General features: G+C 36.0%; 1 protein-coding gene across 7 annotated transcripts in view; it reads right to left on the minus strand.

Annotated features, from left to right (window-relative positions):
• MBP (myelin basic protein) overlaps positions 1 to 26,380 on the minus strand; it is a 107,601-nt gene that overhangs the window by 19,263 nt on the left and 61,958 nt on the right. For 5 of the 7 annotated variants that reach the window (XM_072411543.1, XM_072411537.1, XM_072411538.1 and 2 more), the window contains exon 4: positions 9,951 to 10,369. In XM_072411543.1, coding sequence (XP_072267644.1) covers positions 9,951 to 10,369 — 419 coding nt within the window. The remainder of the gene's footprint in view (positions 1 to 9,950; positions 10,370 to 26,380) is intronic. The other 2 variants (XM_072411542.1, XM_072411544.1) reach the window with 1 other exon arrangement.

Here is a 26,380-nt window from a genome sequence, read left to right on the forward strand (position 1 = left end):
TATTCACTTTTATATCACTTTAGTGTTGCAGGATTATTGTACATAGGTAAAGTTGTTTCTAGTCTATGACACTGCATGTTAATGGTCCCTGCCTAAAATTAGAACAAATCAACAATTACTTTAATAAAGTCTAAATAAATGTACAAGAGATTTTAGCCGAGAATACCATTCTACATAGAATTTCTTGTAACAAAGGTTTTTACTTACTGTAATGGCTCTGTGAGTTTAAGACTAGGAAAGTGGACACCTCGTAATCTATAAAAATGGATAATTTTTCACTTGAGTATAAACCAATATTTTTTACCTTCAAAATGCCATTGGACGAGGAATCCTGGTTTATAATTGGGTTGCACCTAGAGGCATGTTTTGGAACTGCATTTGTCCCTAATTTGACAGATCAAAGACTAGTTGTTTGCAACAAACTTTATATGAGCATTCATCTCCATCTATTGTTGGCTAACAATAATGCAAAAAAGAATTTTTAATTGGCTCGCCAATTTCAAAAGTACAAAATACTGTAACTTGGTAAAAGAGGGAGAAAGAATTACAGGCTGAGACCATGTGATTGTATCTTTTAAATAAATATTTTAAAAACAACAAACCATATATTTATTTTCTTATTAATAACATTTCTATGGTTTCTGGTTTATACTGGAGTATAAACTGTGTTCTCCCTTGTCCTCTGAACATTAGTGGATATGCTCAGCACATAAACTCAGGAAAATGTATGTACGGAACTTGTCAAGAGAAGTCAGAAGACTCCATAGATCAAGAACCACAGAATCATGCCAATCCACCATAATGCAGGGAAAGAGACATGCATCATTTTTTCCCAACACAGTAAACCAAAATGTGCATTTCCTGCTAGCGTACTAGTATGTTATGATAAAATGCATTTTGAATGGCGCCCTGATCCAATAGTACAGTAGTGGGTAATGCACTTGCATTGCACATGGGCCCCTAAATATTCTTAAAAGCTTCTGTTTGTACTATCTGACATTAAAGCTTCCTCCAAATCTGTATACAAAGCATTAGCATAAAAATATGGCAATGCAAGTAGATTAAATATGCATATCATAAGATTACCTTTGAAGAGAATTTATTAAAAATAACTTAAAATAAGCACTTGACCCCATTATTATTAATGTAATAAAATTATTCATCAGTCATCATCTTTCATGAGAAGATTCATGAAAACTCGGTGTCTTAGATTTGTTGCTAATAAAAAATTCTTAATTGAAAATGTATTTGTTTTGTTTGGATATATACACAGGGTCAATGATGTGTTTTCTGTTGATTTGATGCTTAACCAATCAGAGTAGTTGGGGTAAACTTATTGGAGTAACTCAACTGAATAAAGCCACATGTTACTATTAATTTATATACATTTTCTGGGATTTTCTAGTTTGAGAGAAATTAAACTCCTCTATTTTTGAAGTCATCATTGTCCTATTGGGGGGATTTCCCCTAATTACATGTTCTATACAAAGAAAAGAACAAGAGTAAATATTTGATTTAGCGGTCAGCCGAGGGGCTTAGCGGTTTGACAGGCAGGCCGGGCACTGGTACAGAATTCCCCGTAGTGACAGCTGGCATAACAAAAGCAATATTGTAACAGATGGGTAGGTGGTGTACCTGGTGTAAGGTGATCTATACTGTTATTTTCCTGACCAGTGTGGGGACATTACTTATTGTTAAATCACATTATTAGAAAATATACTTACCCTAATTTAAAACCAACACTTACCTTGTCCATACAGCCAATTATTGGAATGCTTTGTTGAAAAATATGTGAGCAGTGTTAGTCTGGATACAATATTAGCAAAAGAATTGGAAAAAAACATCTTTGGATATTAAAAGTGTTAATAGAAAGAAGGCATTGATATGTATTGATATTGTATTCTTTAACAGCAAGTCCTAACTTTTCTCTACTAGGTGATTATGTGAACTACAAAGTTTAGGTAGATTTGTTACCAACATGATTTTTTCTAGCATGGGGTTTTCAAAATGAATACAGGATTGCCTTGTTTACTAACATTTACTAGACAAAGTGAACATTCAGTTTGTAAATGAACAGTTTACTCCTTCATTAACTCTCCCACGTCCCACCCCAGTGAGAACACAAAAATAATTGAAGGAAATGTATTGTGCTTTGTACATATCTTTTTTCTAAATTACCAGTTACCCATCTTCGCCCTGCAGCACCCATATAGTATGCAGAATGTTGATTGATTTAAATTTCTTTTTTATGTCTATGGCTGTTCTTCCATGTAGCAATGCCATCCTGTTCTGATGTGATAAACTGTGCACTGATCCATTGTTGGAAACTTCTCAAAACCCCGTACAATGAGTGGGAGAGTTCAGCTGACTGCATTGCTGAATAAGTAACATGAAATCATTGTATTAAATGTGCCAGTTTCTTCAATAGTAGAAAAAGTTGAAAAACAAAACACAAAGCATGCATTTGTGTGCCGACTGTGAAAGATGATTTTGCTATATTGGGGAGGAATTTGTATGTGGGTGTAATAGGATATTAACAATATCAGTTGTGTACATGGCATTGTTGAAGGTTATGTTAATACATCAACAGTATACAAGTATGTATCTGTGCAATGCAAATGTTTAACAGTGAAAAGATTTTTTTTTTATTTTTATCAAGCATTTTATTACAAGTGTATCTAAAATGAAGCAAAGCTCATATAGTACATTTTTGTTTAGAGGTGGAGCAGAACTGAACCTTTTGGTTAATAATATTCCAGGTACATCAAATTAAAAGGTTTTCAAAGTCTAAAGCAGCCACAGCCTGAGTGGAAAATCCTGTCCCATGCCAGCAGCTGCTTTGTGAGATGTAAGGCTCAGAAGCCAGCAAAACTTATGCTATCTATTGATTGGAGAACTTTGACTCAGCAAGGGAATTGTTAAACCTATGCAGAAAGTAAAAATTCCTGAAGAGCATATTTCTTTTAAATTTGTCTCATAGATAACAGAGGCAGTCAGCCGACATTTTAGAGGACAGTCATAGCAAACTTTATATTGCTCTTGTGACAAGATGCTGTGGGCTACATGAACAATTAGTGTGAACATATGTTTTTATATATGTGCCATTCCCCTGTACAACTTGCAGCAGGAATGCAAGCCTTTAAAAAAAATAAAAAGCAAGGCTTTATTGTGTTGTAAGTCCAGCACTAAAAGCACAAAGGAGCAGAGCAAAGACTACTGCTGCTCTGTGGGGGCAAAAAGTTGGAAAGTTAGAGGACAGTGGAAAGTTAATAATATAAAAAAGTGTATGGTTTTGGGGAGAAAGGGTGTTAAAGTGTGGATAGAGTTGTGTTGAATTGTGGCTTCCTTCAAAATGAGATCCCATACCCATTACACCTCGCTATTCTATACTTTATTTGTATAGTATAAACAGAACTACAGCATCACACCTTTGTGGGGTAATTCAGAATTTCAGTCATGTTTGTAGTCCCACTCATTTTAACTGATGGGCCAGTAACAATTAACTGGAAATAGGGGATTTAAAGCCTAAGAAGTCATTAGTATAGACCACTTAAACACAAGCTACCTCCAGGGGAATTTGTCAGATATTACCAGGTGTCCTCTTATTATTAAATGTAAACTCAAACCTACAATCCTGCCTTTCATCACATTTTATACTTACCTGCAAACCACCAGATTTCTCTAGAGGTCAAATATCAACAATTTAGCAATCACATCTTAGGTTTACCATAAAGCTCTCCTATTATTCTTCACAGATTCAGGAAGGATTTTTTTCTGTTGGAGCAAACTGAACCAGGATTTATAAGGGTTATTTTTTGCCTTCCTCTGGTTCAACTATGTCTCTAGGGGATATGCTGGTTTCTAGTAAGTTTATTTCCCTAATGGTTAAACCTGATGGACTTATGTTTTTTTTAACTTTACCATGAAGGCTGATTTGCAGTTAACATTAGAGGTTTAAAAATAGCATGAGGTGGCACATAACTTGTCAGAGGTTTTACCTAACTGAAGCAAACTATAAAATCATTTTAAGATGGTTCCAATTAGAAAATCCAACTTAACCCACAAACCTCTCCTTTAGGCTTTTGAGGATATGGTCAATAAGGCAGGATGTATTACATATGGTGGTATTGTAATAAGTAGAGCAAAGGTTAAGTATCTAACTTTTAGGAGGTGCTCTTTTGGGCCTACTATCCCAGCCCGTGCCCCACCACCGGAGGGCCTGCTCCGCCTATTCCCTCTGGCAGCTGCGCTTGCAGTGGCATAGGGGTTTTAGGATTAGTGCTCTGAGGGTTGCAGCATCCTTGTTTCTCTTTAGATGGGTTTTTCCTCTCGGCATCCTCTGCACTGAGGCTGCACAGCTGAGCTGAATTGGAGCCATGTGCGGCTGATTAGCAGAGTAATAATGCTGTCATTATTGTAATCCCATGTAATCCCATGCTGTCATTGGCTGCTGGGGCTTTATAGCCTCTCTGCTTTCAGTCTTCTGTGCCTGCAGCCTCAGTGCAGAGTATACCAAGAGGAAAAACCCAGCTAAAGGGAAACAAGGATGCTGCAGCCCTCAGAGAACTAATCCTAAAACCCCTGTGCTACTGCAAGTGCAGCCGCCGGAGGAAATAGGCGGAGCACGCCCTCCTGTGGTGGGGCACCACGTGGGATAAAAGGCCCAAAGAGCACCTCCTAACACTAATATTGTAATTTTCCATGTCACTCTGTTTAAACTGTCCTAATCACCAGATATTTTCTTGTTTCTTATGATCTACCTAAATTTACCTAAACATAATAAACACCTGATAATATGCATGCCATCAGCTTCACAAAAGCAAAACATTGGAAGATTTCCACTATTCAAGACTCATCAAAAATAAATTAGACTAGATTATGGGTAATAAACTCACTTGCACAGCATCTAACATCTTGACCAAATTTCATAAAACATAGGACCCATGGAATCTTTATCATTCTTCACAATCCAGCTGGAAAGCTGTTTTCTACGGTCTTCCTTATTCCCTAGCCCCCTCCACTATCTCCTCGTATCTGTTCCTTATTAAAAATGGACCCTTCCTAACTTCTAATGATAGGGTCACCTCATACTCTATTTTTTACTCCCCATCCTTCAGCTCCTCCTTCCTGCTCATGTACTTCTGTTATATTCTGATTGCAGTATTAATAATGGTAAATGTATGACTGACATACCTTGCTTTCAATACATCTGTATTACTTTGCTGTTACAAAACAATAAACAACAAAAAACAGCAATAACCATCAAAATTGTTCAAACAAAATAAATTGCAAATTAAAAAAGACAGTTAGTATTTCTGCTTTATTAATAAATGTTTATTATACAACATACAAAGCCATATATTAACACAATCATGAAAATCAAGGTACACAGAGTATATTACATAAATCAAATCAATATTTAGATGTGGCAGTTAGTATTAATTCAAGCAGTATATTATAGTTGCAGATATAGGGAGCCATTACAGAGAACTGTAAACACTGAGTAATCAAGAAATATTATAGTTATGCAGCATATAGATTATATATATACTTAAATTGATTTTTAAAACACTGTATCTTAAAATAGCATACCACAATTTAAGTTACATTTCAGATCAGAGAGTACAAGGAATACATATAGAAAAATATAAGTGTGTAATATAAGTAAAGCCAGGGCTCCATGGTAAAGCTTGTGCAGAATTACCTACACTGGTGGAAGCCATCTGACTATGAGCTGCTTCTGACTGTAAAGTTAAAAGGTTATGGTGTATCTAAACCTGAAAACAATGTAATACATTACAGTTTACTAGTCCCTGGATGCAGCGGCTGAACTGGTTTTCATATTTTTTTTAAATTTACTTTCACCTAGTGATCCTATTACAGCACATTTTATGTACTAGGGTGACAACCTTTACTCACTGTACTATATGTATGTACTGTTGTCAGTCTAGGACAAGAAACGTGTTAGAATTAGAATACATCTCTGTAAACTCATCTTCAAAGTGGAAAGTGTTTAGTCCACTGATCAGAGCTGATAACATTGTTTGAGTTTTTAGTTCAGTATAGTTACTGAATTACAAGGACACGGGCAAGATCACAACTGGCAAGGAAAACGAAAACAGCCAGCATTTCTAAAGTACTGGAAAGGTGTAATTATATTACTTTTTTTGCTCATGTGTTTAAATACACCTTAAGACAAGCACTGTTATATATACCATAGAAGGAGAACAACTGTAGTGCAGACAGCTGGCCACTATGGGCCAAACCACTTTGTGGGGCTATTAAATATTTGCATACATGACATACAGCATCAAACCACTGCATACTGATCTTTACAAAACCAGCAGGTCATTGTGCAGTTTGTCTTGTCAGCATACGGATTGATTTAAAAGGCTGTATTAGAGGTTTTAAAATATTTGTGCATGGAATATAATCCCTTAACAGCTTGAACGCCAACTGCACTCAAAGGAAAAATTCATCATTGAAGCAGAAGGCTAATCTAATCTCATCACCTTCGTTTCATCATCCTGAAATCCTTGGTTCTTTCCAAAATGATTATTGTAATGGAATCAAAAGTTTGGGCAGGCACTCCTAAATTATTCTGCAATACGAAATACATACTTTTAGGATAGTTATACATGATGAGCGGTTATAAACCTATCCTGTTGACACAATCAAATAATATTGTCTGATGATATTCAACCAATATATTTGTAAAAAGTCATAATCCTGTGCAGCCAACAAATTGATCTAATAATGGAAACCCCAACATACGTGCTGTAACCTTGTCCTTGTAGTAGGGACCACTCATCAGAAGACTACAATATTCCAATCAGAGGTTACTGGTGGAGATCCACAAACATTGAATTAAAACTTGAAAATTAAGATTTCCCATTTCAATGATACAAAAGAATCCTATCTTTTTTAACATTAAAACTTAGCAGAAAATACAATAGTGTCTGCCATGCTGGATAATAAAGTCTTAACATGGATCTGACATTAAATCCCAAACAGGCACTTGTGTTCACTTCATTCTACTCATAAATTGTCCTTCTACTCATTTATTAATAAAGTGCCCTGAGATGATAATAAAACACTTTGTGGGAAAGTCCTGAGTTTATCTCTGATTTGTATTGTGATGTCTGTCGTCTGCTAGTGCAGAGTGAGTTCTGAATAAATGAAAAGCAATATACATCAATACATTAATAACACCATCTGTCACATATGAAATAATTTGTACAAAGTACTTTGCCTGAAGTTTATAGGTGTATAAAAACAGTTACACAGTCCCAGCATTTGACAGAAATCATGTAAAACACCATTAAACGTTATAGAAGTTTATAATGTCGAATGGGACATAAGATGTATTTATGCCTACGCAGTTAGAAGTTTATGCTTTTTAAATAAAGCCTGTCCTATATCGGTCAGCAGGCAAAAGTGGGATTGACCACTCAATAAACAAGCAATTGTTCAGATGAAACAAAGGACTGCCTTGTGTGTGGTGTACCCAGATTCTTGGTTAGCCAAAATCTAAACAAAAGGGAAGCCATAATTACATTGCAAAACTGTAATGATTTCTTTGATTACTTGTGACTTAAAGTAGAGCAGAAGAATAGAGAAATAGGGAAATTAATGTAATCGTTTACTCTGACCTCTGTTGATCTCTTAATATAAAAAAACATTAACAAGAAATGACAAGTGATGGGCGAAGCAGGAGCTTTGTCTTTTAACTATATTTCTAGCTTACAGAAGCGTAATATGAACCAGAAACCATTCACATACACCAATGGCAGTGTGTCTACAGAACAAACTTCTCATCAGAACCGTGATGGTAACTAATCAATAACAGGCTTCACTACAAACTACCATTCGATACAGTTGACTTTCTTTATATAACACAATGTATATATAATGTGCACACACAGATCACACACCAGCTTTTAGAGCTTGATAAAAGCTGGCTGCTATGGGTCATTTATGCGCTACTCCTATTTATTAAATTCTGTATTTTAAACGGTTCAATATATACTGAGAAACATTTTATAACTCTATTCAATCACCTAATTATATAAGTACCCGTAGTATGTTCTAAACACTAAAGTCTTTTTAAATACTCATGGTAACATGATACAGCATTATGGCAATGTTTAATCAAAGCTCGCTACATATACAAGATATATAAGAAACCTTTTTTTAAACATTCTATACAGCACAATTCATTCCTTTAACTGACCTTGGCTCTGATAGTGCTTCTATGTCTTCCAGTCCAGTTACTGTACAACCTGCACCTTTGTCAGTTCTATACATGTATCTATATCATCTCATATTATCCCTCTATTGCCCTTGAACATCTAGCCTTTGCTATGTCTCACACTACTTAGATGACATTCTTTTCTGTACAAAAATTGACACAATCTTTCACACAGATTTATATTAAGGGAGTCAAAATGCCTTCAAATGTTAGGGCTACTGAATATATTTCAGGGAGTTAAAGATTTCCTTTTTTTCACAAGAGGAATTAATGACAGGTCATTTGGTACTTGGAAGTAGATACCATAAAGGGCACTGAAAGAAGCCAATGTAATGACTCAATGTATAATTTATTACCAAAGTTAAAAATGATGACAATGACCAGGGGTAGAATGAATTTTGAAGAATTTAGGAGCTAGTCCAACTTTAAAGGTTTAGGCTCACGGTTACCCGATATCAGGATTTATCCAGTTCTGACATTGTCTATCTAAAAAGCTTAAAAATGTTTGCATCATAAAAACATATAGGTTTAAAATGGACTATTCATGTTAAATATAACAATCAATATACACAGAGGTCTGGGTATTACATTCACTGAAGGATTACACAATAAATGTTCTCATAGATGTACCGCACATATAATCTGCATATAGTACCATAGAATTGTTTTTACTGCAGCGGATAACGAATTTATGAAAAGACCTATTAACTGCATTCTCATTCATTCATATCATGGTGATAGGGACTCGCACACTGTATAGGTAACCAAACTCATACTTGGTATCCAACACACATATTAAAATTATGGTGGGTCACCTGTCACTTTAGCTTGAATTTCTAATATATGAATTGAGATGATTACCTGCTAAAATTATATCATTGTGATGTTCAATTTCTGTTTTATGTTTGCATAACTGGCAGCAATCATGTACATTTGTCTGTGCCAGTGTATTAACAGTACCATAAAATGAAATATTTTCATTACATTCCACCACATTATAAATACATTTTAGGCTGATATCTAAATCATCCACACTTGCAAAGCAGCAAGGTCCATATTTTGTATTTTGTAGGGAATGGTAAAATACCCTTCAAATATTAGGAAACAAAAGGGGGTGCTGACAGTTGTAATACTAAAGATTATGGATTAGTTTATATTCTTGCAATCTGTTATTATTGCAAATATTTTCCAAGCAAAATAGTACAAAACACGTCAGGCTCAAACCTTGTGGTATAAGGCACTACACCAAACCGCAAAATGAGGATCAAAATTTGAAACTCATTCTGCATATTGAAGCAAAGAAAAAGAATTTCTGAATTTCATGGAATGCAGATAATAGTCAGTAAATCACATCTGCACCAGCACCAAATTTGGAATGACCACTGACCAAAGTCATGTGACCATGACCAAAGTCACATCCAACCACAACAATCAATGTACCTTTCATAGATGCATTGAATAAATATCTATAGGTGTTCAGCATGATGAAAACAACTCAGCCTTTTTTTCAACAGCGACAGGTTATCTACTTGCCAAAATTAGGTTACAACATAAGGATTAGTAAATGAGGCATTTAAATGATTTCGATTCAGCAGGTATCTTAGGTAATTTTTTTTATAGGTATAGACCTAACACAATTTGTCCTCTATGTCACCATGTATTTGTTCTGGTTAGTTTTTGCCTATTCCTCCGTGCTCACCTTTCCCTTTCTAGGAACATGCCTGTCACCTCCAAAGAATCTGCCCAGTGAATCAAGAAGGCCTGTGTCTCTGTATCTGCTGTGAGCTCCATGGCCATATCTAGAGCGGTCTGAGGTGCTTGCTGAAGCCATTGGCTTTGATCCGTGGCGGGACAGTTTCTGAGATGCCATCAAATCCGTGTCTGGTGAAGTTGATCCACTGTCCTCTGGGATGGTTTGAAGCTCATCTGACTCAGAAGGCCGATCTTTGAAGGTGTTGTCCTCCCTTCCTGGTGCATCTCGGGAAAAGAGGCGGACCAAATGTGGGCGAGTGTCAGTTGTGTTGGCTTGCTTCCAATTATTCTGGGGGTCTTCTGTGCTTGTGGAGTCAGTCACCGCCGTACCCTTGGATGAGGTGCCATTGTTCTGGTTCACATCTGCTGCAAATAATAAGAGGGAGATGTGAATGCAGAGCTGTGAAAAGAAAACAATGATTCCTTCTTCCCACTAGCCTCATCTAGCTATTTCATGCTAAACTCCAAGAAAATGTCCATGGCATTTTAGAGGAAGGATTAACACTAGGCAAAAATCCATCTAGGGAAGGCATTTAAACATTTAACCTTGATTTGTACATATATATGTATATAGATTATCATTTATATATTTATTCAAGCTCAGCTGTGAAAAAAATTAGCTTAAAAAAGTGAAATTGATTGCAACATGTTGGTGTTAAAATGTATGACATGCAGTGAATGCTATATTTATAGGGGATGCATTTGAAAGAGAGGGAGAAAAAATGTTACTTTATTACTAACTTTACCATAAACTACTGGTTTGTTTAGTGTTGTACATTAAAGAGAAAACAACTACTGAAACAGAATGCTACAATTACAGATGAAGAGAGGTTGTGAGGTATGCAAATTCTCAATATAATACCTGTTACACAAGAAGCCGACATCCTGCCCTTTGTAAGCAAAATTAACACCTTATAACACTGATGAAACGTACATGTAGTTTTGAGTAAGGTTAAAGCAAATCCCCCTATACAGCTCCAGGGTAGAAAAGCATATTATCAGCAAATGTGTATGTTGTATGTTATCAACCATGTAAAAGGAATATATACTGTGTGTGTTATATGTGTATGTGTATGTATATATATATATTAATCTGGCTTGGGAAGAGACGATGGGCCCGATTTATTAAAGCTCTCTAAGACTGGAATGGATCTTGTCCAGGATTGGAAACATTTGCTAACAAATAGCAAATGACTTTAAAAAAAATTTTTCAGGTTTGCTGGATCACCCAGCTCCACTGATAAATGTGTATCCCCTCTCCAGTCTTGGAGACTTTAAATAAATCAGGCCCAAAATGTCACAAATCAACTGCAACAGGGAAACACAACAATGAAGCTGACAGAGGTTCTAGAACGCTTCTTAACTTAAAACATGTATTTTTTATTTTGGTTTGTGTTGCTATTAAAAAGTTTCACAGAAAATGATAAAACACGTACTCACAGGTACAACAAGGTATCCCAATCAATATTGTTCTCGTTTTAGAAAAGAGATCCATATTAAGCACTTGATCCACTGATAAAACCATCTGAGCACAGTTTTATTTTTATATTTTTAAACATAATGTAATATAACAAAAGAAGCTGAGAAAGCACCCATGAAATCTTTACTGCAATTTAAAGCTAAACACTGTGCAGATTTAAAAAATACAAATAAATCTAGCTCTATAAATGATGATGAGGGGAGTATTATGCTTCTTCTCCTTTCACTAACCAGTCAAATATTGGGGTGGGTTTCAGGACTTGCAACCAGAGAAAGTGGATTGAAAGATGCTGAGGATATCTAGCAGCAGGCAAAAAGTACTGTATGGACAATCTCCAATACGAGTTGTATGAAGCAGAAAAGAGTGGTTTTGTTATTTTTTAGGATCAATCATTTCTTATATTGCTATTTTAAGTTCTAATTTAAACTTACAAGTTTTCAAATTATTAAAAAGAAAAAATTCTGGATGAAGAATAGTGGATCCCACCAACCTTAGATATTTATCACAACAAGTGCCATACCACCCGAACTATAAAATATTTGTGTATTATATGTACGATTCTTGTTCTGTTTATAACTGCCAGGATGGGAGTGTAGAGTTAATATAGGAAGCTGAGACAGATGGATAAACCACAGGCGTTACCGGTCTGAATGTGCAGTGTGGATGTGAGTAAAAATGGGAGTAAAATTTTGGCAGAAAAGAATTACTAATCTTTTTCAGGACAAAAAGTAAATGTATATATATATATATATATATATATATATATATGCCTGTAAGTTTGATTGAGGATCCGTTTTAAATGAAACTAGATAAAATTAGACATCCCTTTAAATGTGGTCCCAAAGATTGTTAGATATTGATAAAAATAATAATTAAGGTTGGGGCTGGCTACATGCAGAACACATGATGATTGTCAAGCCACTATTTGGCTGTGATTTATAGAGATCTAGAACACCCAAATAGCCTTCCTGGTTTAATAGGTAGAAGAACAGACTTCTACCATGATGGACACATGATCATAAACTTGTGCAGACGTGACATCTGCTGGGAGAGCTATAAATTGCACACAGTACATCCCTCTGTAAAGATGAACAGCAACACTAAAGGAACAATTGAATGAAAATGCACTGGCACAGCACACTTTAGCATACTTCCAGAGATGCACTTTGAACCTACATGTAATTTTCACAGTCTTCACACTATGATCAAAGGAGTAAAACTAACTACAGACTAGAATTTGCATAAATCTCTGTACCTAAATTAAGACCATCACTGACATACTATTAAGAACATCTACTATTTTAGCTGATCCAAGGACACCAGCAAATACTATACTTAACAAATCAAGTGATGAAGATATCACTATCATACTGCAGGACAAGCATAGTTTTACAATAGTTTGTACTATTTTCAGATATGATCAATAGAAAGTTAGGATATGCATGTCCTTTAATGGAAGGCAAAATGCTTGAAAATTTACAAAGCAAAGCCCAAGTACTCTTCAGTTATAAAAATACCAGAACTGCTGTCCTAAAAACCATGAGATGGATGTAAGCATAAGGGACAAAGGAGCTCTTGTATTTTAAGTGCATCACGAAAAAAGAATAGAACAGTTTCTTGCAAGCTGATAATGTACAACAGACTCTCTTTGTTGGTTAAAAATAGCTCCATGCATTAATACAAAGAATATTTTACCCCAAGAGCATGTTCTTCCTTTCCTCTATAAAAGAAAAAAGCTATAGGCTGCCTGTTGGTTTCACGAACTAGGATTCAATAGTCAAATGTTTTATCCACAAAACCTAAAACCAACATATTGGGTTAGGAATGACATGAACTCTATATGTTACGTTGGGTTAAATGACATATTTGAAGTTCATATTACATGTATAGCACATGTAAAAATGGTAAGCCTATCGGGCCTGATTCCCAAAAAAAAGGCTTTTTTAGCACAATTGCTGACCATGAGAAAAAGGTGTAACACAAAGTATACCACAGCTTGCTGCATATGGAGCTGCAGAGGTAGAACAATGCCGAAGCTAATCTTTGCCCACCAATGAAAGAACATATAATAATAATATCAGAATGATTATGGAGCAAAAGGCTGGTCAGATTAATTGCATTTTCTTTAAATCATGTGGATGCGCAGGTGCTTTATTTTGTTACTGGAGAAAGAGATGTAATCAAGGTGCACTATGAGAAGAAGGCAGGTCAGTGGAAGCAGTATCACCTAAAGGGCCTATTACTAACATTATGGCGCCTAAAAATGCCTCTGGATGTCATGGGTTGGAGGTTGTCTGGGCAGCTAATCAGGGATTCACACAAAATTAGGCAGGCAGTTTTAATGTTTTGGTTGATCTCTTATAGAGCCAATGTATAGGGGATATGGGAAAAATGGATCCTCTGTAAGGTTTTCATCTTTGTCTAGGTGTCTCCTCCGCATTCTAACAATTTTGCAGTAATACAACCAGTTATCCATACACAAAGTCTAGATACACTGTTAACCTTTCTACCAGATTTGATGAAGGGCCCTAAGATTAGTTCTTGAAACACAATGCTTTTAAATCTTGGAATAAACTTGTATTTGTATAATATTTTTAAGAGGAGCCCTTCTTTGTAGGTCATTTTTTTCCTGTCAGAGCCCAAGACAAACACAAAACCATGTGGTGTGTAGAGGCTTCAAGCCCATTAACCAACCATCATACATATATACCACCCATGAGTGATATCAAGGTAAAAAAAACATGGACCCTGTGCCTAACTATCCAGTCCCCTAAAGCAGTGGTCCCCAACCCTCGGGCTACACATCAGTGCCAGTCTATGGCTGGTGAGTTGGGGGCCGCAGATGACAGTTGGCAGCAGCTCTCCTTACACTGCTCCAAAGCTAGTGACAGTGTGACAGCAGGAGCGCGGGCGGCTGTTCTCACACTGCTTACACGGGAGCTGCTGAGAATGGCAGAGCAATGTATGTAAGGCTTCCACTTCTCTGCCATTCCCAGCAGCTCTGCCACCTGACAGCACACCAGCTCTCATACACTACTCTGATATTCTCAGCTACAGTGCTGACAGGAGGCCGAGCTGCTGAGAACAGCAAAGTAGTGTAAGTTGTACATATACCGGGCCGCTGCAAAATTTTAATCTATGTTACTGGGCCCTGCTGTCCGAAAGGTTGGGGACCACTGCCCCAATGAATAAAAACCAGACACATTATCTAACTTTTTCCTATTCTAATCTATCTAGTAAACAAACTGCAAATCCAGAAAAAGAAAAGGGTTCAACTTTTGGAAGCAACTCCTTCTATTAACACCACTGAGAATTATTGTTACAATAGCACCATAAAAAAGACATTAACTCTCTGCTATTATTCTCCATGCAGTAAAACATTTATTCATAACCATCCCTTTAATTATTACCGCTAAGTGATCAACTACTGAGTTATGAAGTCTTTGAGTCCCCTAAGGAAGCCAATCGGCGAAATGCGTTGCGATGTGAAACAAAGCTACTCTCTGTGATCATGTGAATAACACTAAAAACAAAATACTTCACATATGGGTGTTCCTGTACACCATTAACAAGTTTAATTTTGCTATAAAAAAATTGTTGTAATTTTCACAAGATAGCTATAATAATATGTGTTGTTCTTTGTAATTGTTACCAGTCTAATAAATAAACCCTCTCTGTTTACTAGATTGTAGAAATAGACAAACTGCACTTTATTTCTTTACTATTTCTACTAGTATTTCCATAAAGTTCATGGCCATTGGTCTCATCAATAACTCATGTTTTTTGATACCCAAACTGATGGCTAAATTGCATTGCTAAAACACTTAAAACACTACCTGTAGATATGTATGTTACCAGTAAAACATGTTGGTGGGATTCAAGGCCAAGCTTGGGAAACACTGATTTAGAGAAAACTGTTCAAATAGAAATACAAAAGCTGCCACTACCAACGTCCTTTGTAACATGCTACCTTGACTGGTTGTCCTGTAGATTCTCTGATTTTAATAGCTTTTGGGTTGTTGACCTGAAAATGCATATAGTGCAGCCAGGACTATTGATAATCGTGTCCAAGACTAAAAGTACTACAACCAAAAAATCTGTATGAGGGCAAGAACAGTACGTTTGAATGTAGGCCAGTTAAAGCACTATTTCTGCCATGACAAGGGTAACAACCAATTTATTTTATTATCATTGAAAGTAAAAGAAGATTCAAAAGTTTCTGACAAATGTAATTTTGTTGAGCTAGTTACTGGAGTTCAGGCACTCAGTTGGATCCAATGTCATGTGTGGAGCATTTACATTATTGCCATTTATCATCCACTACCCTTTGGAAGACTTAGCAGCACCCCATGGCTCCTAAAGTACAAAGACATTTGAGACTTTCTCCATCACACTGTGCCCTTTTGCTACACTGTAACCATTGACAGTTGTAATAAGCAATAAGATGATGAGCAGCTGATGACTGTCTTAATGTGTCATTCAACTGAGAACCTTACCTGTAGATTAATGTAAAATAATAATCAGATGTCAAGCAGAGGAGATACTTGACCACTGCGCCAATGGAAGTGTAGGATGGTATATTATTATGTACACATGACTGATATGTACTCACTGCATTCACCTGAATATTAGAATAGGGAACATTACCGTGACAAAATTCTCATGATTATTATTGAATGCAAATGGAAGAACATATTTATCAAACATTAGATCAAACATTCAGCTTCTAAACAGTAAGATAACTAGAAATAAAAGCATTGCTTCCAATATTTAAATCGTACAAAACAATGTATACCAAAACGTTTAACGTGGGCTGGCAAAGGAGCTGCTTAGCAAATGGCCTAACCACTGATGCCTATGTCCTAATTTTATTTAGACTTCTTCAACATGTGCTGTTTGCAGGTGTTTATGGGACCACAAATGATATCCCAACTGAACTATATGTCAAATGGACTGGACAAAGGTAAAGCACACATCAGTGAGATCCATCTAGTTTTTAGACTCCATTTTGTTGTAAAATAAATGAGGAGATCCCCACCTTGAGGAATCTGAATGCACTTGTATTAACAAATAATGGAACTCTTTGGTCCTGATTTGTTACAGCTTTCCAATGCTGCAGAGGATACATAAGTGAAGCTGGGTGATCCAACAGACCTGTAATGGATTTCCTAAAAGTCATTTGCTATTTGTTAGCAAATGTTTTCAATCCTGGACCAGATTCATTGCAGGTTTGCTGGATCACCCAGTATCACTGATGAAAGCGCATCCTCTCTAGCCTTAATTAGCTTTAATAAATCAGGTGCAAAGAGCCTTTGTGTGTATGATATAAACTCCAGTTTCTGTTTACTGATACAAAAAAAAATCTGACAAGTTGCCTGGAAGAACAAAGTCATGTTAATTTTATGCCATATTAAAGTGTAATAAGTCTTGGACATTCTTTTTTTTAGTTCACAATGTCTAAACCATCAGGTTATGTATGATTAGTTGAAATTGTACACCTTACCTGTGTATCACTTACTCTATATGCTGTATAAGAGACAACATTTTTAGGAACTAAACTGGAACAGCAAATTGTAAGATATGTAAGTGTCTTGTGTCTGTTCTTTTACTATTTTGGTTTAGATAGTCATTCCTTAGTCATCCAATGTGAAGAAAGACCAGGTAAAGAGGGACTGCAGAGATTGCAGGGTGCGATGCAAAAGTCTGTGTCTGCCATAATATGCAACATGCTATGTATACTTGGCCAATATGGCCAAAGGCACCTGGGGGGGGGCAAAAAAGCGTACATCTGCTCTAATTGCAAAATGTGAATTAGGTAGATTTTAAGCTAAGTATAAACTACAGTTAAAAAGCTTTAAAGCTTTGTAAGCTATGTACATTTACCAAGCAATACTTTCTTTTACTAGAAGTAACTATATTAGCATCAACAGTCAGAATTAAAAATTCTGGGAATAAAAACAATTCTGGAAAGAAAAACAATTTTTAAATCCCCAAAATTTTACTGCCCCAAATAATACATAGGCTGCTCCAAATTTGTGGTAATTCTTACTAGTAGACTAAGATGCTGGAGTATTCTAAAGAAAAATACAACAGGAGAAATGTGTTTACAGCATATTAGTTTATGCACGTTCCAATGTTATACAAACTATGACAACAGTACTAACCTAAACACATTTCTAAAATACCAGAGGTTACATGTGAACAACAAGCAGGACTTTGCATAAGTATGTCACTGCAGTAAAAATGTCAAGCTATCAGAGCCTTAGATTAATGTCATGTTACAAAAGCCAAGCTCACTGCCATGTAATTTAAGCCAGGTTGGCTACAGTGCCTTTTGACAGAGATTGAATTATTTTTTAAACTCCATGAATGAGAGACAATCATTACCCAATCTGACAAATTACAGGTAAACCAGGAAACTATATGTTGACCATATCCTACCCCTTGCCTCTGAACCTTATTGTAGAAGTATGTTTATGTCGTGATTAAAAAAATAAAATAATTTAGTCATCTCATCAAACACTCCTCTTTCCTATCGGGGTTAAAAAACAGAACCACCTGTGGAGAGAACCACACAGAGGGGAGATGAAACCACATTTGTGTTCAAGATGTGTGTTAAAAGGGTGACAGAGCAGGAACACAAATTGGAAACCGTTGTCACCTTTTACCAGGCGGTATCTAATCAGTGATCATCACAGAAAGATCATATTATATTCTTTAATAAATAATTTATTATTCTTTGTATTAAAACCTTATATGAAAACTTAGTGATTGGATTAAGACCTAGTTTGAGTAAAAGTGATAGTGTTTGATGCCTCTTCTCAATCTTGAACAATTACAAGGAGACCATAGAGTTTTTTTGTTATTATACTGATGATGACTATGATGACTTTCCTATTTAGAGAGGGAGTGAAGACCTTTTTCTTTGCCCATCATGTGTTTGCTTTTTAGCCCCCACCCCCCAGAGTTACCCTCAATTTTAAAAGCCATGTGGCCTGGCCCGATGCATGAAGTATGAGAAGGGGGCACACACTTCATGGCCACACAGGTTACAAATCTGGATAAGACATGTCTGGTAGGAAATGTATGGTGAACCCTTTTGTAGCAGCTTTCCATAGCATGCTATTTAAAGCATTGGATTATTTTTTGCTCGCCTTAAGGTCGTACTTAAAGGTCCTGCAGTATTTCTTTGTCCGTCTCCCATGGCAGTACCTGTATCCCTAGGCCTTTTTTAAAAGCCTATTAGCTCTGGCCAAAATTAACTTCCCACAGAGTTTAATGGTGTTTGGCACAAAGTTTGGGTTTTTAAGCAGAAAACAGAAGCCTGCTTTGAATTATACCTATGTAGTGTCACCCATCCCTTGTGCTAAAAGTTTATGCTGCCACTCACCTCATGCATTTTTGTCATTTTAGGTCCACTATGGGTAAAGATATTTAAAACTATTCAGCTTATAACAAAAGAATAGATTGGCTGTGTGTTATTTTACAAGGGTGCAGCCCACTGAAGAATGAGAGAGGAACCTAAGATAAAACAAAAAGACCCATGGTTTACTAGTAGTGGGATTTGCTATGACAGAAATTTTACAGTTATGAGAGGAATGTGGCTGCTGTCCAAGCAGCCTGCAGATTTTCTTTTTCCAATTGTTAAATAAATGAATTCTGTCAGCCCACCCATATAACATAAAACTGTTTCTTTGTTTTCCAAAAACTACATATTTCCCTAGCCTCAGACATGTACAAAACCAAGACATGTAGAATATACTAGACCTACATGGGAACATTATTCTTTTCAAGTCAATTCAGATAAAACCAAATATGGATTTGGGACCGTGGTAGGTCTTCCTCCTCTGTACCTTGACTTCATTATAATCCAACTAACCATTAAATGGTTTAAGTTGTTTTATATAGATGTATATGGATAAAAGCAAGCCATCTAATGATCCTTTTATCTATGATAAGAATACGGTCACACAGTAAATTCTCTAAACACATTTTTATTACCTTCAGCCTAAGGGAATGTAAGCTGCATATTGCTAGGTTCATCTTTTTTTACAGATTTTAAAAAATGTATTTGGCCATTAGTAGTTTTAATCCCAAATATAGCCACAGAAACGCAGAAATGTAGATGAGCTTTTTACTAATTACAACCATGCAACACTCATGCCAGTGTCTAAATAAAAAATGTGTAGTTTATTAGAATACCCACTACTGTCCATAATTGTTACACAATTAGAAAGATGTGTGCCCTTCCTTTTGTTACAATCTGAGTTTGTGTGAGGCTGCTAAGCTTAAGGGTTGTGTCAGTCTCTCAGCTACGCCAGTACAGACCACTGCAATGTTAGGGCAGGAAGCTGCATTACCACTGATAGAAAACAAAGTAATAAAAAATGACAACATGTGGGGGAACAGGACTGTAAAGTAATAAAAAACATAAGACTTCCATTTCATTTTAATGAAAAATTCCAGTTTATAAAAGAATATAAATTTTTAACACTGGCAATTGTGTAACCAAAAGCTGTTAGATTGTTTGTTCCCTTTCAATTTAAAGCCTCAAACGTTCCCATTAGGCTCCGAAGTAATACATTTTTTGCTAACTGACTCTAGGGGCTCTATTTATAAAACAGGGATTCAGATATTTCTGCAAACATTCCTTGGTGGGAATCTTCCACTCCATGTATTTCAATAGCAGTAATTGATTTTCACCAGGGAATGTTTGAGGGAATGTCCGATTCATTGTTTTATAAATAGAGCCCCAGGTATGGCTTCTGACTTTGTAGCCCTGAATTCCATAGCTATAATCAAACTCAAATTTTCCACCCATGGCACCAACATTTAGATTTGACCCGCTCTTTAATGGACACCTGTCAGAGACTTGTAAGAGACTCAGAGCCTGCCAATTCTATTCTTTCCCTCCCTAAATGCAAGTTGCCTGGCAATTTAAATCCCTAGATTTAGCGGTTATGGAATAGTCATTTTTGGTGAGACAACAGCTGATTTTAAAGTGATTCTGGGGGTCCCTTTTTACAACACCTAACATGAGCTAATATTGTGCTTGTTTAAAATGCAGATCACTCCATTAGGCATGTTTTCAAAGAAAATGTACGGCTTACTTTACTACTACCACTAAGGATGTGCTGTAAAGCTAAAATCTATTAATATATCTGATCATTAGGGTTTTTTTCCCCCAAGCAAAGCTGGAGCCTCTCGAAAACATGCTTGCTTTGCAGTCCTTCATTGACATGACCACCCTAATGATGGTAGTGGGCCAATAGTTGAGCTATTATGAATAGCTTATTTTACATGAAGGAGACAGAAAATGTAGTACATAACTATTTTCTTTTTAGGCGTAATCAGCACTTAACTAATCAGCTGATTAGTTTGATCGGCTCATGGTTAAAATATCCTGTACATAAAATATGTTTGCAAATAAATTTTACTAAAGAGAATTATAATGGCACTCCTTTATGTCAAACACACAGAGGGGAATATTGGTGCAGCAACGTATGGTGCAAATTTAAGTTATGTAATTAGATTATTTTGGAATTTGTAAAGTCGTTGATATATATTCTGTATGATACAATAACATGCGTAATTCAATGACTTTCCCCGGAACACTGAAGCGGACGTCATTGCCATTTCCAATATGTAACACAAAGGATTTCAGTCGTGTTGACCATTTAAAGAAGAAATAAAAACAGAATACTTTGTCAAACACAACAAAGCTAAGAGGATGCCCCTTTACAGATCAGAGATGCTGATTGAATTAACTTTAACAAAAATCTATTTAACTCCTATCTGTGCAACATCTTTCCTGTGTTCACTGAAAATGTATGAGGGATGTAACACAATTACTTGTGGATCTCTATCAACTGACAAAAAAAGAAAGAAAAAATGTGTTCAGTTCAGTAAGTTGAAAGGCAGAACTGGCAAGAAAAAGGCGTAAATGTCCATTTTCTTTAGACTGCCACTGCTTTCTGATACACATCAGACAATAACAATAATCAGGTCAGACTCATTGAAGGGAGACAATGATTTTAAAGCACACAAATGAGAAAAGGCTCAGCTTTGTTTTTGTTAACTCTCCTATCATGAACACACAAAGCCCTATAATGTATCAGATTTAAAAACACCTTTTAAATTGAAACTTTAATGGCACTACATTGTTCATTTTTTCACTGGTTGAAGGGAAAGTAAACTAAAAACGAAAAAAAAAAATCACACTTACCTTTAATCCTGCAGATCCCTTGATGGTGCTGGTTCTTCTCACTTTCTGGTCCCGCGTCGTCCGGGAAATCATCCTCGTCCACGCCGGCCGCTGCCATCTACTGTCTTTGTGTCTTTTTGTTATGGTGACTGAGCTGCTGTTAAGGGGGGAAAAAAAAAGAGAACCGATCTCACTGCGCATGCATCTCTTTCACCTTGGTGGAAAAAATGCCCCTTTTGCGCATACACATGATCAGGCATGTGCAGAAGGAACAGCCAGAGCCTCCCGGGATGCATGATGTAGGGTGCTGCACTTATAAAGTAAAAATCGTATTTTTTTTTAGAAGTTTTTCTACCTTTCTATGTGAATTAAAAATGTTGAGTTTAGGTACGCTTTATTATCTTTTAAATTTTATTGTTCAGCCACTTTGTCTTTACTTCTTTGCATAGGGGTGTCTAATGGGAGGGGTAAATCATTGCTTTAACTTATTCACGTGTGTAAATTTCAGCTTGCGCTACTGAAGTGTGAAATCTCTGTAATACCTGCTTCCAGGTTATATACCTAGAATTGTGCATATTACTTTTAGGAATTAGGTCCAGAAAGGAAACCTGTACATTGTTCTGGGATGTATTCTATAAATTAAACCTATCCAATACTTTGTGACACACGGATACAGATGTGTACAAGTAAATTTGTATAAAATAAGCTATTTGATGTTTAGCATTTTACAGAGATACAAAACAGTACTAGATGCAGCAGTAGACCTAGTAGGATTAAATGTGCATTTTCACAATAATAAAAACGTACCAGGCTCATAGAGGATCACTGAAATCAGGTCATCTGATTCTTTTAAAGTAAGCCAGTTAATTATATATCCTGTTAAGCGTTCAAATAAACCAAGGCAACGGTTTTCTTTTTAATCCTCCAGCCTATCTCCACTGGATGCTTCAAGAAGAAATTCTGAATTAAAAGCAAGACATTTTTTTTAAAACAAGCGAAATCTAATAATTTTGTGATATTTAAATAAATTTAAAAAGTGTGTTACTAGCTATTGCAATTTAAACATATTAATTTTATTATTCCTAACTTATATAGACAGATTTGCCATTTTCAATGGATGATTCTACCCTATTTGAAACTGTATCTTGCTTTCTATGATTGAGGTTAGTGACAAGACCCAAAAATGTTGCACACAGGCTCTACATCACTAAATAACACATTAGCAAAGTAAGATTTATTGAGGGAACCACAGAGCGCAGCAGGGAACCAGACACCCAGAAACACCAGCTTTGTCTGCATGCTTGGCTCTTTAAGACAGCAAAGATCATGAATTCATTTCTCAGAAGTGGCTTTTTACATTTTTATTTATTGAATCAGATTGCACTTGATATGTGACCTTTATTCCATGCAACATTATTACCAAGACAAAAAAAAAAAAAAAGAAGATTTCCCAGATACACACAGCAACATTTCAGAAACTTTTTCTCCATTATTGCAAGTTTTTTTACGGAAATTGACAGAGGATCCTTAATAAAACAAAAAAAAAAAAAATAATAGGAGCATGTGTGTGAGTCTGGGGATATCAGAGGATTATAAAGAAAATAAAAACATCTAATAGGATATTGATGGTGAAGAGCATCTATCAGAATCAGAACCGTTTTGAAAGCAATGCACACTGAAATGACATAGAAATCAATAGCATTTATGTATATTTTAGCATTTCAGCCTTTTTTAATTTTCTAATTACAGAGTTTAAAATCTGGTGTGACATCAATTTGTAAGTAATCAAATATCTGATCCACCCAATTATTAAATGTTTGAATATCAGACTCTAAAATTTGGCCGGATAAAATGGCCATCTGCCCCAATATGTGGTTATTGCACATAAATTCTTTCAGGCTCAATCTGTTTAACAGGTGCTGAACACAGAGAAACTGTTCAGATCACTGAATAGCTAAACCCTGTACAGATCGAGCCACTTTCTACATGGGCTGCAGTAGGTACCTGCATATATGTAACAATGTACAGTGTAACATCTGGCTTAATATGATATATGGATGGATAGCATGTCTGTTTAGCATATCCATGGGCAGCACAAAAATGACTATATCAATGTTGTAATAGTGCTGCACATGAGCAGACAATGGTTTAAAAGCATTATAACATTTCTCAGAAACCTTAGGAATGCCAGGTCAATAGGTAAATATCGTATGTATTATTCCGTACTTCTTATATTCGGAAGCCTTGAGGATAACATTATAAGGAATTCCTGATAACATACCAGAGTGAGAGTGATTTATTGGAGCGTAAGCATGCATTGATACATAGTCACATATCATACAGAGGTGCACATAACACTGTAATGTTCTTTTCTTCTGAACTTTGGACTTTTAACCCAGTATGTTTTAATTGTTGTAAAGAACACTAACATTCCTTCATTTAAAATAGGTGCTTTACTGCCCTGTATCTGGCTGAAATAAAATAGATGTAGGTTTGTTTATGCTAGATGCCATGAAATTGTTTAACAGTCCATTGAATGTTATGTACAATACAAACCAATGAAGCCCAGCACTGTGGAATATGATGATCTGGTTTTCCATAGAAAGAAAGCAGATAAAATATAAAGTTTTATTAAAAGCAGGCGTTGTGTAACCTATTACAACAATTTCAGACTTAACAAAAGTTGTTGACAGTCTTTTTTTTATGCAGCTTGGTGTACAAGTTTGGCAAATTCCATGCTGGGATGAAGAAGTACCCATTGTGACCCATGTGTATGCATGGGAGTTAGGTTATACTGACCATGCCAAGCTTAAGTCTCTGAACCTAGAGTAAGACCAGGCAAAGATGAAAGCAGCAACATGGGTCATCACAGCCGCCGTAGCGTTGGAGCAGGTGGTCACCAAATGGTAAACTGAAATTACTAAAATGTTTCAATGTAAGAGGAAATATCTGGAGTCTACTACGTAGAGATTTTCCAGCAGTAGGCTGGAAAGGTCAAGTTCTTCTTCTTTACTACCAATAAGTACTAACACCTTTGGAATGATCCAGAATTAGCCATGATAAGTACAAATTTTAGTGTTTATTAATAGTAAAAAAAGTATCCTTCCCTTCCAGCCAACTGCACGTGCCTTTTATTCTGTGAGTTAGCACAATGGGGGGTGATAGAATAGTGGGAATTTACAAGGTATGTGGAGTTAAAAGTAGCTGCAAGCTTTGAAAAAACCTTTTATATTATTTCATACTTTTAGTTAAAGCTCCTATGTTCTTTAAAGTTAAAGCTTCAGTCTTCCCAAAACTGGTTGTGAATTAAAAAAAACATTGGATCTTTTACCACGGCCATTATAAAGCCAAGCATAATGCATCCCCCTAATAAAGGCACAGTACCATAAGGGAAGTTCCATCACAATTGTGGTGCAGTAGTACAGAACTAACAGAGGATCTTAGGTAAAGAATAACAACCAGTGAACAATTTACTTGCAAACATTGTAGCTACAGCAGTGTATGCAGGCACCGGAGGCAAGATTTATAGAGAACACTAGAGAGACTTTTTTTCTCTATCTGATGTAACTGCACATTGAAAACTGTCACACCACAATATTCTTCCAAATGGGAACAACAGCAATGAAAACACGAGTGGTTTGTGTTAAAAGAAAAAGCAAAGTAGAGGGGTCACTTGGGGGGAGGTAAATCACCTATGCCCTTACTCAGAAATATCAAGTTAAGTATTATTATAGAGTTTTTGCTGTTGAAACATAGGGGCCAGGAGGCTCTTATCAAAAGGGTAAACATCCTGTTTGCCAGTAAAAATTGCTTTGTTTATACAAGGCCATTTTTCTGTTTATGTCATTTATGAAAGTGGTGGATCTTTTAGCAGGATCAACACTTTCACTTTTATTGTCCACAAGGTAAGCTTATAGTTGCTTATCATAAAAAATGACAATCTGTAGTCCATTCAAGTGAAAGGAAGTAAAGTATGGAAATCAATATTTGTATTTGATCATGACGTTACATATGGTATGAAAGTAGAGATTAGTTATCTGATCCCCTTATTCTGCATTTGAATTTGGTTGTAATGGGACCCAATAACCATGTTGTTCATGCTGACTTCTGTCAGCGCCTTCTTTTGGCAGCCAACGTGTTAAGAACAGATATCAACTGTACAAGGATTGCATTGTTCTCAGTTGCTGACACATGTATTTCTATAAGGAGAATAAGCAGTAAAAAACAACCATTGTGTAGTAATGCCAAGCGGAAAAACATGTATATTTAATTAATGTGATTAAATATATTTATATAGGTAAATATGGTATTACAAATATTAAAACATGGATCTTGTGTACATGCATACCTCTACCTACCTTCCTTAAATATAGTATATATCTAAACCCTCTCAAACAAGCAATGAAATGTAAAACAACTGACGCTCCAAAAATCAGGTTTCACTTAGTTTGTAAGGATTCCGCCACGTAGTCACAAAAGATACACATCAGCAATAACATCTCCCAGAATAGTCACATATGGCCTCTTATCTTAGGGAGGTAAACTTTCTTCTGGTCTATTTATATACTCATGGTAAAAGGAACAATTTCCTATTGTAATAAGGATAATGTTGCTGTTAAAGAATGACAATTCAGTACTGCAGAAAGTATAAATATTTGACTAATTAATTTAAATTTGATACCAAATATGCGCT

The sequence above is a fragment of the Pyxicephalus adspersus genome, chromosome 5, assembly GCF_032062135.1.
Source record: "Pyxicephalus adspersus chromosome 5, UCB_Pads_2.0, whole genome shotgun sequence".
In the NCBI taxonomy this organism is placed as follows: Eukaryota; Metazoa; Chordata; class Amphibia; order Anura; family Pyxicephalidae; genus Pyxicephalus; species Pyxicephalus adspersus.